Here is a 17,389-nt window from a genome sequence, read left to right on the forward strand (position 1 = left end):
ATTGGGTACAAAACAAAAATAAATAAATAAAAATGAAAACCAAGATGCCAGCAATCACTCCTTGTACCCATATTTGTAGTATGCCTCCTTCATCACAAATCACTTTCTTATTTGGATGGAAATGTGGGCAGCAATAGTACTGAGGATGTTCTTTAAGACTGTTCCAAACAAGTTGATTCATGGGAGACCAATCCATGTCAGGCAGTATGAGCACTCAAAAGTACGGGCTGTTGCTGTTACCTACACAATCCCTTTCGGGGCCATTCTTGTGAAAATGGTGTGGTGGGAATTTGTTGGGGGTGGGAATGTAAGATACTGATGTTTTTCTGTCAGCTTAGCATCTACACATGAATTTACTGATATCTTAATTATCATCTGAGGCCCCATAGCCCCACCAGTCAACCAGTCACTCAGGCCAAGGCCTGGAGGGTTTTCCAGTCAGGGCTGAAATATGTACGTTGAAACTACGTCTCTTTTGTTCTATGCACCAACAAAGACTCAGAAGTCAGATTGGGGGTGACTACCTGCTCGGTCAGAGAAATTGAGAAGCAACCAGTTGACCCTGCTTTTTAGCCAGAAACCCAGCAAGATGTGTGTCCCCAAACCAGGAAGACTCACTGAACTCAAGTCCCTGCCCTTTCCTTCTTGTGTGTCTTCTCTGTCCGTGTTGCTGGCTTCTCTATGGCCAATTTTGGTCAGCTAGTCACTAACTCCTCCCCCTAATTCAAGGTAAACTTCATTTAACAGTCTCAGCGTGTCACAGTGCGATCAAAATTCCCAAAACAAGGTATTATGTTAAAGAACAATTAAATAGGTAAAACCTTCTGTCACTGATAGAATGTCCAGCTCACGATGAGCTCACAGGCAATGGAGAATTGATGTGTCAGCAGTCACAAAATGGTGAAACACTAAATAGTGAGATTTCTCCCAACATCTGTAGGAATCAGGGAAAATAAAACAGGGAGTAGTTAAAGAAAGCTTATCGGAGTAACAGACATTAACATTGGGCCTGTAGACTGGGTAAGGAGAGATTTGGCCAAATACAGAAAAAGTGTGGACAAAGCTCCTGGGGACAGAGCTGCAGGAGGGAAACAGGAGAAATAAGGCAGTGGTGGGTTTTAAAGTAAGTCCTATGATATTGGAGAAAGGGGGAATTCATTATCTCATTAAAAGTACCTGGCTAGCTCAAGAGGGCCTAGTGAGGAGGAAGAGACTGGGGGTGGGCGAGCAGGGAGGTGAGGGGGTGGGTGGGAGGGAGAACTGTAGTTGGAGTGTAAAATAGAATTTAAAAAGGTATCTGGCAAGAGGAGCATTGTACGATGAATTAAGTTTTGAAACAGCAGGGTGACATGCAGAGGGAGGGATCCCTTAGTTTGTGGCACACATGGCCATGAGGAGAGTTTGCACATGGACCCTGGCTGCAGACCCGGAAGCAGCCTGGTGTCTTTAGGGCTCGGCACACAATTGGCAATACCCGCAAAAGATAGAGAATACTTCAGGCTCTCGGTGAGCTGATGAGGCAAGGGTCACAACCTTCTCTTTAGTCTTTCATGTATTTTGAAATGGGTGAGATAAGGAAGTTTTGCTCTTCTAAATTAAAAAAAAAAAAAAAAAGTAAGCCTAAAGTAAAGCCTAATCTGTTTTCTTGCCTAAGAAAGTTGGAAAAGTATATAAATGTTGAAGCATGCTTCTCTTCCTGTTTGAGGTCAGCATTTAACTTAACTCACCCCCCTCTTTTGGATGTATGTATGTATGTACATACACACATATGTGGTAGAGATTGGGAGATAGGCAATGATCTGAACAATTGTAGCAGTTTAAGACCTTGTGTCAGAGATGAGTCAAGACTTACTGATTGGAAGGGGGTAGGGCTTCATAGAAACTGCTCTGTTACTATGAGAAGCATTGTTTAGAAATGCTATTCATTTGTCCGTGACTGTAATATAAAAACATACACATATATAGATGTTTGTGTATAAGTTGCATGTTTGTGTGCTATGTGTCTGATATGTGAGTAAATATATGCACACACAGAAGAGAATATAGAATATGTGCATTCCATATAATTTTCCTCAGGATGCTTCATTCCAAGGCAATTAAACATTCTGAGTAGCACTGGCTTCATGGGGAAACTTGGTTATAAGGCAGCACAACAGGCATGATCTCACCCTGAACATTGTATAATATCTTCCAGATCCAGATTGTCTCCAGATCGACCCAGACCACGTTTGAAATGCCAGATGTTTTATACTCTTCCTTTTGCCCCTCCCACCCTTTTCTCTTTCAAGTATCTGACATGTGATCCCTCTGCTCTGGATCAAGAGGGTCACCTGAAATCTTGCCAACATATCTGGTTTCTTGACATGATGATTATGGAGAAATTGATGCCATTTCTGTTTCTAACTCTAAAATAAACAGAGGGGAGCGGGCTCCCCAAGACTCAGGTCATGGAAATGTAAGCTGAGTTTTGGAGTCTACAGTTATGGCTACTTAAGAAGTCTTATTCGTGACTAGTATTTCAATATAACTACTATAGAGTTACTGTCATTCTTTTAGAGGACCTTGACAGGTAGTCTCAAAGCCCAGCTATGATTTCTCCAAATATAGTCAATCCAGAGGACCTGTTTTCTTGGACAATGAAGAAGAAAAATTAATCTGTCATATCCTTCTATTGACAATGGCCAGAATGTGTTGCTAAAATTATATTATGAAGTAGACAGCTTCAGAACTTGGGTGTTTATGAAACACATATGTTTTTTAAGCACCAGTTGTTGGTTCTGCAGGGAATGCCCTCACACATTGTTGGTGAAATAATGATGCGTGACAACTGCCCAGTGTCACTCATAACTGGAGATGCTTGTGTCCTATATGTACTTTACAGACTGAGGTCCAAATGACTGTGGCCTGCATGAGCTGATCATACACTGCCTTCCTCAAGAGATCATTTTATTTTTTAGCAATTTAGACTTGACAGGTTGACATAGCTAAGAGAAGATAAAGTTACCCAACATATGATTTACAACCATAATTTTAGAATTTAAAAAAAGTTGGAATCAGTATGACTCAATTCTCTCCTGGTCTAGACAAAACCCAGAGGAGAAAAATGATTTCAAAAATCCTTGAATGTAGCTGGTGACATGTGGGACCAGATCAGTTTTCTTGACTCTTCTTCAATGGTCTTTCTTTATTTTCACAGTTCTCTGCTTTGTTAGTCCTCTACCATTTACAATAATACAGTTTTCATATTAACTGGCGGAGCTCTTACATCACTGTTAAATATAATCACACAAATGTTAATGTTCCTGTGAGTCCAAGGATCTGGCTTTCATTGTCTAAGTGGCCAGTTTGTCTTAGCTGACAAGGAGCTGACGCCTAGGCCTCCCTTTCCTGTCTTCCACCCCATCCTACATAGCCCTGCATCCTGAGTATCTCTAGATAACACCTTCCTAAAAATTCCTCACCAAGAGTTCTCAAGAACAAAGAACTGAGCAGAAACCAGCCTGTAAGGCTTAGGTGTCCAAAAATAATGATCATCTCTTTTATGAGAAAGAGGGCTCTGACCACTTGGGGTGGTCAGTGCTGGGGACAAGGAGAAGGGGAGAAGTGTGGTGAGGATTCTGGATGTTAGAGTTCAGGGTATCCTGACTGTGGAGTAAAGGAGAGAGAGAGAAAAAAATAAAAGTATTTATGTTAAGAAAAAAATGTGTCAGTCCAAGTAGACAGTTCTTTTTATTACCCCTCAAATGTACACGATTGCACCATCATGGATATCTTTCCAGGCTGGTCATTGCAAAATCTAGATTTATGGTTGGAAAAGCCTGTTGATTGCTCCTCTCCCTTAGCAACCTTTGTAACACCTTTGGGAACTATGACAGCTAGTCCTCAGGGAGGAGGCTTCCAGGTAAGTTCTAGAATGTGTTGACATTTTGATCTTGAGCAAATTCTGAAAACTTTCCTTCTTTCAATAAAATCATCTTTAAAGAATGGTGGTGACCACACCTTTCAGGCCAGGACTCAAAGATAGAGGCAGGCAGATCTCTGTGAGGTTGAGGCCAGCCTGGTCTACAGAGCAAGTTCCAGGACAGCGAGGGTTACACAAAGAAACTCTGTCTTGAAAAACAAAACAAAACAAAATAAAACAAAACAAAAAGAACAAAAAGGAATGCAGTGATGCCTGCTTCGTGTTTTTGAAGGTTCTGCAAGATTTTAATTAAATAGTAAGGATAATAGAATGCTGTTGTTGGTATTCATTACTCCTGTGTAGCTGCTTTGATTATATTTTCATAATATAAAGCAATATTTTAATTGTAATTCCTAAACTCTTTCACACATTTGTTTGCTTTCCAGTCTCTGCCCATTGCCTTCTCCCTGTACTTGAGATATTCTGGGCAAACAATGGGAAAAGACATAAATTCATGAGTTTTGTGATTTTCAGTATTTGTAGTCTTCTGTAAAGTTGTACTTGCTTCTTTGTCTTCCATGCTAAAAGCAACGAGCATATAAAGTGTGCTATGTGTGGGCTTGCAGCTTCCATTTACATACCTGGTGCCTTCGTTGGCTAAACAGTGTGCAGCTCATAAAAGATTTGTTTGAGAGTTATATCAACAAGAGTGTCAAGGGGAATTAAAAGTGTGTTTTATTGAATTTTTAAATTTTTTTTGAATTCATAATAATAGATTCCCCTTCTCTTTCTCCCCCTTAACAGATGGGCTTAGGTCATGAACAAGGATTTGGAGCCCCCTGTCTAAAATGCAAAGAGAACTGTGAAGGGTTTGAACTACACTTCTGGAGGTGAGCTCTTGAAACGGTACTATCATTAGCGTTTTATCCTCTTGGGCGGTGCCCGGAGGACAGCGTGCTTGCAGTCTCTGACAAGTATTCAACCAGCTGCTAAGTAGCAGGGCTTCTGTTTCCTAAGAAGTTAATAAAAGTGAAACTGTTCTATGTTCATATCATGAAGTGTGACAGAGTGGGTTGGGCAATAACAACTGTACGTAGAGTCGCTTGGTTTATTTGCTTTCAGATTTCTTACTGCCCCCTCCCAATGCTGAATGTGCCCTTTCTGAGTGGCGGGGGGGGGGGTCTGTGGGACCCTGGGAGGACTGCTGACTAACTCCGAATGGCTTCTGTCACCCTTGCAGGGCACCCAGTGTGCATCCCTTGTGTTTCCGTGTCCTACTTGTCAGGAAATGACACTAAGATTAGTTGTGCAAAGGGTGGTGGTGGCACACACCTTTAATCCCAGTACTCAGGAGTCAGAGGCAGGCAGATCTAAGTGAGTTCCAGGACAGCCAGAGCTATTAGACACAGAAACCCTGTCTCAAAAAAAAAAAAAAAAAAAAAAAAAAAAAAAAAAAGTAAGTAAGCAAATAAATAAAATCTCCTCTCAGGGGCAAATTTGTAAAGGAGTAACTTTCAGGAACTTGAAACTGTTGAAAGAAGTAACTTGTTGCCAATTTTTGAATACTGTGCATGTATCTGAAGGACAGAAATAACACATCAAAACTGTTACTTTAGGGGATCTTATTTGTAGCCTATAAATCTAAAAATGGAAACCTGCTCTTTCAAAGAACATCAAAGTTCTTCCACACATGCCTGCTGGAAGTTAGAGTCTGCATAATATTGTCAAGAAAAGTAAAAATCAGTTATACGGTGGGTGGTGGTTGCCCCGTGGCCATTTATTTCCTTTTTAAATACTAAGGATTGAGCCTGGCATCTCATGCATGCAAGGCAAACATTCCTCCACTGAACTGTAGGCCCAGTCCATACTGAACTTCATTTAATGACTGCTTCCATGCTTCATACTACCATAGAACACTACAATTAACAAAAAAAAAAAAAAAAAAAAAAAAAAAAAAAAAAAAAAAAAGAAGAATGAATAAAGAAAAAACTCAGTATCCGTTATGGCTATTTGTATACAGTGTAAGCTGAAGAGACAACACATAATAAAATCTGGTGTATTGTCTCCTTTAAAAGCTTTCATATTTAATAAGCCATAGGTAATAGACAAAATTATCTTAAAAAGTGATGAAAACAGAAACTTCAATAATTCCAGAGATAATGGTTCAGATCTTTATTATGTTTAAGTTCAGACACCTTAGAATTTTCCATTGAGTTTGTAAATTCTAGAGTTCAATAGTGATCATGCCTGTAGATAAATACAAAGATAATATATTGAACAGAAAATGATTTCTCAGTGTTAGAGGCTATCTCCTGGTACTTCTGGAGAGCCGGACTCACACATGCTCTGGTCTCATAACAAAACTCTGGTGTTTGCTTGGGTTACACTTTTTCAGAGTTCTTACAGTTAGCTAATATGTGGTAAATTCTGTGACGAGTTGCTATGTTGTATTGTGTTTGGGGAAGAACAACAGGTGTTTGTTTGTTTTGCACTTCCTGCTTATTGAACCCGCTGATAATGAACCTGAAGACACCAGGCTGACCATTTATTTCACTTATTGACATAACTTTTCTTTGTGTCTACAGTTGACTTTGTAGAGGGACACATCGCCCCCTGCTGGACAGTGTTTTCAAATTTGAGATAATTCTTTCATTTAGACAGTTCCATAAACTGCTCATAAGATTTTTAAAGCTCATTCCTAAGAGATGTTTCCATTTCAGTAAATCAGGTTCATTTATAGTAACTTCTTGGTCTTTGTCATTTTCTCTCCTGCAGGCCACTATCATCTGATGTTTTCAAATTGTTAAAATATTGGCCAGGCAAGAACAGACCTTCATGGCACGAAAACCTGTTCTTTCTTTAGTTTTTATCGTACAGGCTGCTTTGATAAACTGGCCAGAGTCTTAGAGTCCAAGCATCATAAATATTCAAGGTTGGCTTCCCAACCCAGCTAGTGCTTGTATGATCCCCTCCAGACGATATTTCTCAGTAATGATGTTACCCTCCTGGGGGGGGTCCAGACATTTCTTCAGAGGATTCCTCATCATCCCCTGACTTCCGTAACTGGGAGACCAGAGCAGATGACATTGACCTCTGGTGCCGCTAGTTTTCAGTATTTTTTTAAATGTATTTTTGAAGCTTTATTTATCTATTTACGCATTTGTTTTAAGGATGTGGGTATTGTGCCTGCATGAGTGTCTCCATGCCCCGTGTGTGGCCGGTGCCCTCAGAAGTCAGAACAGAGTGTAAGATCCTCTGAAACAGACGTTCCAGAGAATTGTTAGCATCCAAGTGGAAACTGCGAACTGAACCTTTGCCCTCTGGAAGAGCAGCAACTACTATTAACCACTGAGCCGCCATCTCTCTAGCCCCCTTTTGGTATAGTCATAGTAACACATTCTAGACCAGTGGTCCTAAGTGTAAACGAAGATGCCATCTGCAGACCAGTCCCCAGCCACTTACTCACCTCCATCTTCACAGTCAGCCTTGACATTTAGGATTCAGAGTCTGTACCCCTTGACCAGTGCACACCCCTCCCTCCATAGCCATAGACTGATATGTTGAAAATGGTTTGATAGGCACTATTGTGGGCTTCTTAATTGCTCAACAACCCTCCATGCACACTGAATGTATTACTTTCATCACATTCTTTGGCCTTTGTTGTCAGACCTCAGCATCTGACCTCCACTTGTTAGTCCAGCCTTTCCCACTCTCCCTCTAAGCATCCTCTACCCCCTGCTCCTTGTTCCATGTTATTTCACCAGATTCTCTGAATTTCTTATCTCCTGTGCCCATGCTTGGAAAGATACTACCTCCGCACACTACAAACAGAACTTCTTAGGTCATGTGCTACTGCTGTTGCCGGCTGTATTAGTTAGCCCCAGCTGCTGTAACGAAAACAGCACAGATTTAGTGGAGTAAGTACAAATGTATTCATTTGGGAAAGCTGTGAAGTCTGTCAAGGGTCTGCTTTCTGAATTTGTAGACAGTCACTTTCTCACTATGTGCTCTCATGGCCTTAGCATGCGTGCACACAAACACACACATGAATTGGAGGGGAACATGTGATCCATGGCCCCTCCTTCCTGTGCATTCACACATTCCCGAGTTAGAGATCATTTCTCCTGTACACTGGGGAACATTCACACTTCACTCAGCTTCCCAGTAAGCCTCTAGCTAGTGCCTGCCTTGGCCTCATTGCTGAGGACAGAGAGCCCACCTTATACAGTCAGCAGAGTGTCGTGGATAGAACATGGGTCCAGAGAGGTGAATGGAAGTTGAGACTGTGTCATGAAAGTTATAGGGAACTAAAAACAAATCTGTGTGCTTATAGAAGTTTATAGGGCAGCTTCCCGCTCTGCTTGTCAAGTCTCATTTAAATAGCAAAACTTGAAAAAAATACTATAATGACTTGTTTGGGCCAATGAGTTTTTAATACACACATACATATATATATATATATGTGTGTGTATATATATATATATAGTGTGTATATATACATATATATATATAATTTATGAACTATTTCTGTATGCCACATGTGTGATAGTTTTCTGTGTAACTGCTTACTACAAACTGAGCAAGCAAAAACACGTGTGAGTTAACTGGGCCTCTTATGAGCTGGAGGGAAAAGGGACAGCATAGCTGATTCTGTTCTTGGCATCTCAGAAGGCCGATATCAAAGTGTTGATGGTGTTTTTTGTATTGATTTGGTTTATTACTCTTTTTAATCTAATTTCTAATTCCTGCTGTTTGTAGAATTCATTTTCGTTGTTGCTGGACAACTGAGGTCCCTGTTCCCTTGTTGCCTTTCGCGTGAGACTGCTGTCATCTTTGGAAGCCACCTGCATACCCCGACGTACAATCACGTCCATCTTAAAGTCAGCAGTACTTAGAAGCTTTCTGTGCCCTTAATCTCTCTCACTTCTGTTTCCATTCCTTTTTTAGGGCTTGAGTGATTAGAGTAGGTCTGCCTGGGAACCTCTCCCCACCCCCATTTACCAAATAAAAATTGTATTCAAGGGAATAATACCAGGAGTGCAAGTCTCAGGGAGGCCTTATTCTGCCTATCACGGCGTTTTATGCCCTGATTCTTCCTAATGTTCCTAAAAGCCATTGTTTTATGTGAGCAAGCCTGCTTGGGAGAGTAAATAAATGCCACATCGGTTTGACAGATTACAGAGGCAGAGCTGAACTTGAACCCAGAGCTTGGCAAAGTCCTCCTAACCATCTTTCTTTCATGCCGCATTAGAAACTGGAGCAAATGTTCACTTTCACAATCAGACAACTTTGAGCTGTACCGGGCCGTCTGCTCTGAAGTGTGATTTTGGTGGCACAGAAATCCTTGCGAACAATGATGTTCTTTAGCTGAGAGCTCTTCCTTCTTCTGTGTGCTAGAGATTCCTAAACTAGAAGAAAACTAGGGATTAAGAAGGTTGCCATCTCTCCAGCAAGAACCATTTATGGGACAGCCTTTCGGCAAAATGCAGATACAAGTATTTATGAAATGTCTGGCCCAATTCCATAATTTTACAACATTTATAGCCAATTGTTTTCATACTGAATATATAGTAAGATCATTACTATAATCACTCACACATCGTATAAGCAACAGAGTTATACTTTTGCCTTACTTGTGTTAAAAGTTATATTTTACAAGAGATGACATTACTTCTTCGCTGTGTACATGTCGCAGAATTTCTAATTGATTCCCCACCGTAAATGGAGTAACCTGTAACAGAGACCCACACTCCTGCCCATATATGTGTATCCCTGTTAGAGAGGGACAGCTCCCATCCCTTTAAATTATGGTTTGTGGCAGTGGCACAGCCTTGTCTTACGTCACCAGGACAGCTGGCAGTGTGCCAGAACGCTCCAGGTTCTACCACTTGCAATGGAAAAATAATAATTTCTATGAATCACGATACCATTTCTTTCTCAGGAGGGTGAACTGGAGTATCCAGAACCTGGGTTTATTCTGTATATCTGTGTGTGTGTGTGTGTGTATGTGTGTGTGTGTGTGGTATTAATTTTAAAAAATAACCTTTCATTTCAAACAACAGTCTTACACACACAGACCTTAGAATTTCAAAGTCTACTTCTCTCTCTCTCTCTTTTTTTAATGTAAAAGGCTTTTCACTTAGCTTATCTCTGAATCCCACCAGGTGTCTCCCCCTGTATCTCTGACTCTGTAGGCTAAATCGTAAGAATTATTATGAAACGATTTAAGGATAATTCTTAACTAGTGCAGCAAAGATCTCCACAATGTCAAGATCCTGGGTCCTGCCAAGGTTCTGTAGGTGGCTTCCTGGTGTGGCGGCTTGTCCCTTGTCACTGTAGGCATGGAGCTGCAGTTAGGAGAGCTGTCACTCCTGCTTCTGCAGTGACACGGTCCAGGAGAGAAAGTGTTCAACCTGCTCTTTCTCGGTCATGCTTTACCAAGTGCTCAGTCCCCAGACCATCCCTGCAAGAGTGGAAGGGTAGAAGAGCTCGGCAATAGACCCAATTGAAAAGTGTTCGTTAATTAGTAATGGGTTCTCTCTATTTAAGAAACTTGGGGGTTGGGATAATGCAACACTTCCTTACTTCTTTTTTTTTTTCCTTCTTTTCTTGTTCACCATAGCTGTCAGTATGTTGTTTAACCCAATACAATGTGCTTTAAACAGTGGGTAGTTAAAGGAGTGGGTAGGAAAAAAAGAGGCTTCATTAAAAAAATGAATCCTCCAAAGGATGACCAAGCCATGTGTTAAAACTACTATAGAGGTAGGCTTTGTGTCATTGGTCAATGAGCCTTTTTACTTCGTACTTTCATAGTAAATGTAACTGTACCTAGAGTGTGCCAAAACTCTTGTTTACAAAGCATCAAGAATCATTTCCCTTACCATGTCTTTTGTTGGTCACTAAAAGAAACCCCAAACTCTTTATTGTATGGTACACATGATTACCATTGCAAACCTCAATCACCAAATCCAAGGTCAGAGTCATCTTATGTCTGTTCCTATAAGCAGTCAGTTTGCTGATTGCTAGGATGCACACCAGAGTCCCCGGCCCAATAAAGGTCTGTTTACCTGCCTTGAGAACTAAATTCATCCCCTCCTTCATTCCCTCTCCAGAAATTATCATTGTAATCTTGACCCAGGCACCATGTAGATAATTAATTCCCTTGGGTAACGGCAGGGGAGTAAAGACCACACTTGTAGAAGGGTCTGATCCTTTCCACTAGATGGGGGTATGAGATAACCAGATGGAAGAAAGGAGCTTTTATAGCTATAATAAAACACATTAATTCTCCACAGATTTTTTACCAAATAAAGTTTCCTGACCAATGTGTGTACAAGAAAAGTGATGTGCCTGTTAAGCCCCCCCGTAACCGCTCCCTCTTTTTTTTTTTTCTCCTCTCCCTCTCCCCCCTCCCTTTCTCCTCCTCCCTCTCGTGTTCTCTTCTCTCCATGGCATACCTAGTGTTTCCAGCTTAGGTACTAGAAAGAATTTTTTAGAAAACTGGAGACACAAGAACAAATAATTATTTAAGAATTGGTTATTTGGCAAAGATATCCATTTGGTGTTTAGTACTTTGTTTTTCCTGGTTTTGGTATGGAATGTTAATTTTAAGTCAGAAAACCTGTTAGAACCTTCTTCCTGCTAATGCTTTGTACTTTTATGTGACCAGACATAGCATCAGGGCATAACTCCAGAATGCTTGCTTGCTTTCTGATGAATGCTCATTGCTCGTGTTTCATTGATTTTTTTTTTTTTTTTCCTTCTCACTGCTCTGAAGAGTACCTACAGGACAGTATGAATTCTAGCTGCAAATCAATATACTAACTGTAAAAGTTGCTCAATGTTTGGTAGATTGGGTTTGAGTGTTCTGCTTTTTTTTTTTTTTTCTCCTTAGGTTTTTTTTTGTTTTGTTTGTTTGTTTTTTGGACAGTCATGCTATACATTATTACAAAACAGAAAGCAGAAAGATGTTATTAAGAGAGTGGAAACCAGCTGTGATTCTCATTCCTACACCACACGCCCCTTTCCAGTTCTCCACATCCCTCTCGTGGATGTCAGATTGTGAAGGGAAAGGGGCAGCATCAGCTCCCAAGTCTTATGATGAGATTCAAAAACCAGTGGGGATGAAGAGAAACATTGAATGCTTCCTCTAATGAAAAGTCGGCATTCACATGATGTTTTCTTTCTCACTCTTACTCTTATTCCTTGTGATTTGGAGTTATTTGACCTTTCCCCACGATTTCCTGAGTAGAATGCATCTCCTAGTAATTGACCTTTCATCCTTTCTGGCATGAGCACCTGAGCTCTAATGTTTTGTTAGTGATCTGTGTGATCTAGCACATGTTTAAAGGTCTCTAACACTATTTTGTAGCCGTAGTGACCTCCAGCACAATGTAAGGTTGCAGAATGCTTATTGAAATGCTCAACTCCATCTATGGCCATACTACTCTGAACGCGCCTGATGTCGTCTGAAATGTTCAACTCTATTGCCCTGCATTTCCATCATAATTCCTCTGCCCCTTTTCCTCCTCTGTCACCCTTTCCAAGTTGGTCCTTTGTCACACACCTTCTGGTCTTCACTCTTTCAAGCCATGCTTCCCCATGAGGAGAAGGTAGTTGATAAGATTTTCACATTAAGTGCTCCCTGAATCTCAAGACTTGAGGGTTTTATTGTTTTACCAGCATAGCAACACTAGATTGTTGTATCTTGCAGTCTACTTGATGTTATTATCCCATATCACAGGCAATCCAAGTACCACTATGGTTTAGTTTTGAAGACATTCAACTTTTCAAAATTTCCGACCCCTTATTTCAAATATATTTCTCTTTTGTATTTTAAATCTTGGTGAATTAAACATTCATCTTACCATTTTTTTTTCATTACCAAAATCAGTTTTATAGGTTGTGTGTCTGTGTGTGTGTGTTTGTTTTTGTTTTGAGCATATATCACTAAGCCTAAATCAACTACAAAGCTTAGTTAGATTTGCTGGAAAGAAAAGATCCCAAATTTCTCCATTTGGACTCTACTGTCTAACACCCTAGTTCCAGCTGTAGCATATCCTAACCTGGACCACTGCAAACACCACCAAACATTTGAATTACATTAAAAGTAGCCACGGTGCTGCTGTTATTAGAAACCACACCGCCAACTCAATGCACAATTAACATGTAGTCCTCAAGTATGTTTTACCCCTTATCGAGTCTCTGCATGGTAGGTTGTGTGATATTTGAAAGAGTAGATCTGTTCATGGTACTAGTTTTCTGTGATTCAATGACACATAAATGCTATTATAATGAAAGTCAAACTCTACATGATGTACCTGCATGTGTCTCATGCCTCTCCTGCTCCCAGCCTCATCAGCTTCTCAAGCCCTCACAACCAGCCTTATCTGGTATGGGACCTAAGTGAGCATCTCCTTCCTAACTTAGGGCCACCGCAAAGACTTCTCTTTCCATTCATGTCTTGGGAGCCTTTTCTTCTCCTTTCCCCAACCACAAATACACATTTGCACACCCCTTCACTTGTGGTTTATGCAGCTTTCAGGTCTAAACAAAAACATCACTTTCTTTTGGAATCCTTTCCTTAACAGGTTGAAGTAAAGCTTTTACTGCCATGGTAGTCTGTTTTTCCATTTCTTAGCACAAATGAAATTAAATTATGTCCATATGTGTCTGTGTAATCATCTCACCAGGAAGTAGATTTTAGAAGGCCAAACCAGGCAGTGGTGGCACATGGCTTTAATTCCAGCCAGAGGCAGAGGCAGGTGGAGTTCTATCAGTTCAAGACCAGCCTGGTATACAGAGTGAGTTCCAGGACAACCAGGGCTGTTACTCGGGTGGAGGATCATTGACTCATTTGTCTGATTTTGAAATTGTCATGTCAATATGTAGCCCTGGGTGGCCAGAAACAATAGCAGGCCATTTTTCTCTCATGCATAATTTATTCCCTTGCTATGATTTTTTAATTTCAGTTTCTTCTGGGATATCTTTTCCTTCTGTGCACACTACTCTTCTAGCTTTGGAGCAACTTGTTTCTTCTCAGTGTGACAGGGGAGCTCATGTGGTTAATCTGGCCATGAGCTCCATAAATTCATTGGGGTGCTTTGCTCACTGGATATGTTCAGTTACTAGAGAATCTGCATCCAAACCCCTACATTCGGCATTACTCTCCACATTTAGCACTCCTTTTTGGCTACCCACCCTGTGTCTAGCCCCACTGTTTGGCCTGGGCACGCCTAGCAACTCCATCATATACCTCTGGAATGGCACACCCTTCCCTAAGGTGATATCTTTCAGTAACTTGGTGGCTTTTCCAATATTCTTACTCTTGATGGCCTGGGCAGTTTCAAGGGTGTTCTTAAAGTGAACATGAAGATTTGACCCTCTTGATTTGTATGATGTTTAGGGTTTTGGGGGTCAAGAGAGTAGCAAACCATCTTCACAGGTCACCGCAGGCTACTCACAGGGAGAGGAGTGGAATGTGGAATCTCACTTGCTGTGATAGTTTGGGCAGCTTTATGTATATATTTATTTTGGTGAGTAAGTGAGGTGTGAGAAAAAAAAATATCACATGTGTCATCCTCAGCCTGGCAATCTTGAGCATGCACTTTTTAGTTATAACCTAATTTTTCAAAGTCTTATAAAGTAAGGGTGTGTTTTCATGTGCCTTTCTTTCTTAAGTTTATGAGTACTCATCCCTCCCCGTGGAAGAAAGCACTTGCTTTTTTATGTTGTTATAATAACACCTTTAAAGTATTTTATGAACCACAAAGGACTGCATGTGTGTAGTTATCTCTAATTAGGTGTAGTTGGTCATTTTGTGCTTTCCCTCAAATTATAGAAAAATATGCCGTAACTGCAAATGCGGGCAAGAAGAACATGATGTCCTCTTGAGCAGTGAGGAGGATCGAAAAGTGGGGAGACTCTTTGAAGACACCAAGTACACCACCCTGATTGCCAAGCTGAAGTCAGATGGGATTCCCATGTATAAACGCAATGTCATGATACTGACCAATCCAGTTGCTGCCAAGAAGAATGTCTCCATCAACACTGTTACCTATGAGTGGGCTCCCCCAGTCCAGAACCAGGCATTGGTAAGTACTGGGAGTCGGGGGAAGAGGCTTCTTGTTGTTATTGTTGTTACTAGACTGTTTATTTAGGGAAGTTTCTTTTGCAATATAGGCTAGCACCACACATCTGTTGTTGTTGTTTTCTTGAGTTCCCATTACATTGACTTTAGGTTCCTATTTCTATGTTTTAAAATATGTGTCTAGATGACTCGTAGACTTGGTTGACTATCTAATTTATCTTATTTTTTTAAGGAGTTTTTCACACAATTTTAGTAATTATGTGAAAACCAGAAAAAAAAATAAAACAATAATTGGTTGTTTTATATCAATCTGCCCAATTTTCTGGTATACTTTCAAGACTGTCTAAGATGAGAAGGAGTAAATAATAGAATTTCTTAGTTTATTTAGAACAAAAATGTTCCAATGTTATATTTCTTCTACTATAAAAGGTAAAAAAAATGTGATTTTTGCACACCTTCCATTATTATGACAACTAGATGAAGCACTGGAAGGTCAGTTAGGTCTTTACAGTAAATCTCACAAATGATGTTTGTATATGAAGAAAAAGCCACTGATCCACATGTACTCATGATGGTCTGCCCCAAATCTTCCTTATCGCCACACATCTGTTGATTCAGCACAACTAAATGGTAGTAATCTCAAATGTTCTTGAATACTGGACAGAGGGGTTGAAATCATGGAGAAAAAATGTGTCCATTATGTTCATAGAAAACTGTTTCTTTAGTGCTTTACTATCTCTACATGTTTATAGTAAAGGGATGAAAATCCCCTCTTCTTGATTCTTACTCTTGATTCTTACTTGTTTCTGGTGCATCTTATAAAAGATTGAATAACCCCATTTGTCACCGGCCTCCCCATGCCCCAGGCCCGGCAGTACATGCAGATGCTACCTAAGGAGAAGCAACCAGTGGCAGGCTCGGAGGGGGCACAGTACCGGAAGAGGCAGCTGGCAAAGCAGCTGCCTGCACACGACCAGGACCCTTCTAAGTGCCATGAGCTGTCGGCCAAAGAGGTGAAGGAGATGGAGCAGTTTGTGAAGAAGTACAAGAGTGAGGCTCTGGGTGTGGGTGATGTGAAGCTTCCCTCAGAGATGAACGCTCAAGGCGACAAGGTGCACAGTCCTGCTGGGGATAGAAACACCCCGGTAGCCGCCGCCGTTCCCAAGGACAAGTCTGAGGAGCCCAAGAAGATCCAATTTGTGAGTAGTCACACTGTTGGCTTGTGCTGTGTTTGTGTTATCATTTCCTCTCTTAGAACTTCTTTGTGTGTGTGTGTGTGAGAGAGAGAGAGAGAGAGAGAGAGAGAGAAAGAGAGAGAGAGAGAGAGATACACTCTTCTGTTTCTAAAAGGGTAGATGAGGGAAAGAGAATGAGGAAGTTTAGACGTACTTGGCGAGTTATTTGTTTGGGATGTCCATCTGAAGCCAAATTTTCTGATTACTATGAAAAATTACTTTTGAGTTTATGTGTTCACAGTAGTTGGCACTAGCTTTTGCTCTTATTGAATATAACATACCGATCTAGCATCTGTCATTAAAATTTTTTGAATGCTTTGTTTAGTTATTATGTATGTGTATGAATGATTTTTGCCTGCACGTGTGTGTGTGTGTGTGTGTGTGTGTGTGTGTGCAACATGCACACAATGCCCATGGAGACCAGAAGAGGTTGTTGGATGCCCAGAGGCTGGAGACATGGATAGCTGTGAGATACCATGTGGGTGTTGGGAATTGAACCCAAGTCCTATGGAAGAGCAGTCTAGTGCTCTTAACTGCTGAGTCATCTCTCCAGCCCCAGCCTCTATAAAGATGTTATAAACTTTATAACATATAAAAGTGTTAACTGGTTATCTTTTTCTCTAGTTTATTCCATTGACTAACATTGGCTAATGTCATCAGTGTAACTGTTGACTTTTTATTAACCCCATATTAATAAAACTTTTTTTTTTCCTGTCTCGTTTGATTCAGTTTGTGCTTTGACAATTTCACACACATATAATATATAATACATTCTGGTTGCTCCCATCCCTCTCATTTTCCCCCCATTCCTGTTAAGCCCTCGTGTCCCTTTCTTGGGTTCGTGTGTTTCTGTTTTGTGAGCCACTGAGTTTAACTAAGCCTATGGGATTGGAACTATGCATGGAGCCTAGTGGGCCCCCATTCCTGGAATCGATCAGTAACAATAGTTCAGCAAGGAGGGACATGCCCCCTGCGGGACCTTTCCCAATGCATGATTGACTGTTGAGTAACCCAGTCTTGTGCAGGCCTAGTGCAGACAGCCTCTGCTGCTGTGACTTCCTGACTACAGTGGCAGAGTCATGCTCAGAAGACATTTCACAGCCCTTCTCTCCCTGTCTTCCAGTTCTTAGAGTCTTTCTACCCCCTCTTCCAAGATTTTCCCTG

The 17,389-nt window shown here is 40.8% G+C and overlaps 1 protein-coding gene across 1 annotated transcript in view; it reads left to right on the plus strand.

The window, feature by feature from the left end:
- Tes (testin LIM domain protein) overlaps nt 1-17,389 on the plus strand; it is a 36,927-nt gene that overhangs the window by 13,351 nt on the left and 6,187 nt on the right. Inside the window, exons 2-4 of the mRNA XM_051175713.1 lie at nt 4,706-4,791; nt 14,742-14,994; nt 15,857-16,189. Coding sequence (XP_051031670.1) covers nt 4,706-4,791; nt 14,742-14,994; nt 15,857-16,189 — 672 coding nt within the window. The remainder of the gene's footprint in view (nt 1-4,705; nt 4,792-14,741; nt 14,995-15,856; nt 16,190-17,389) is intronic.

This window comes from Phodopus roborovskii, unplaced genomic scaffold, assembly GCF_943737965.1.
Source record: "Phodopus roborovskii unplaced genomic scaffold, PHOROB, whole genome shotgun sequence".
In the NCBI taxonomy this organism is placed as follows: Eukaryota; Metazoa; Chordata; class Mammalia; order Rodentia; family Cricetidae; genus Phodopus; species Phodopus roborovskii.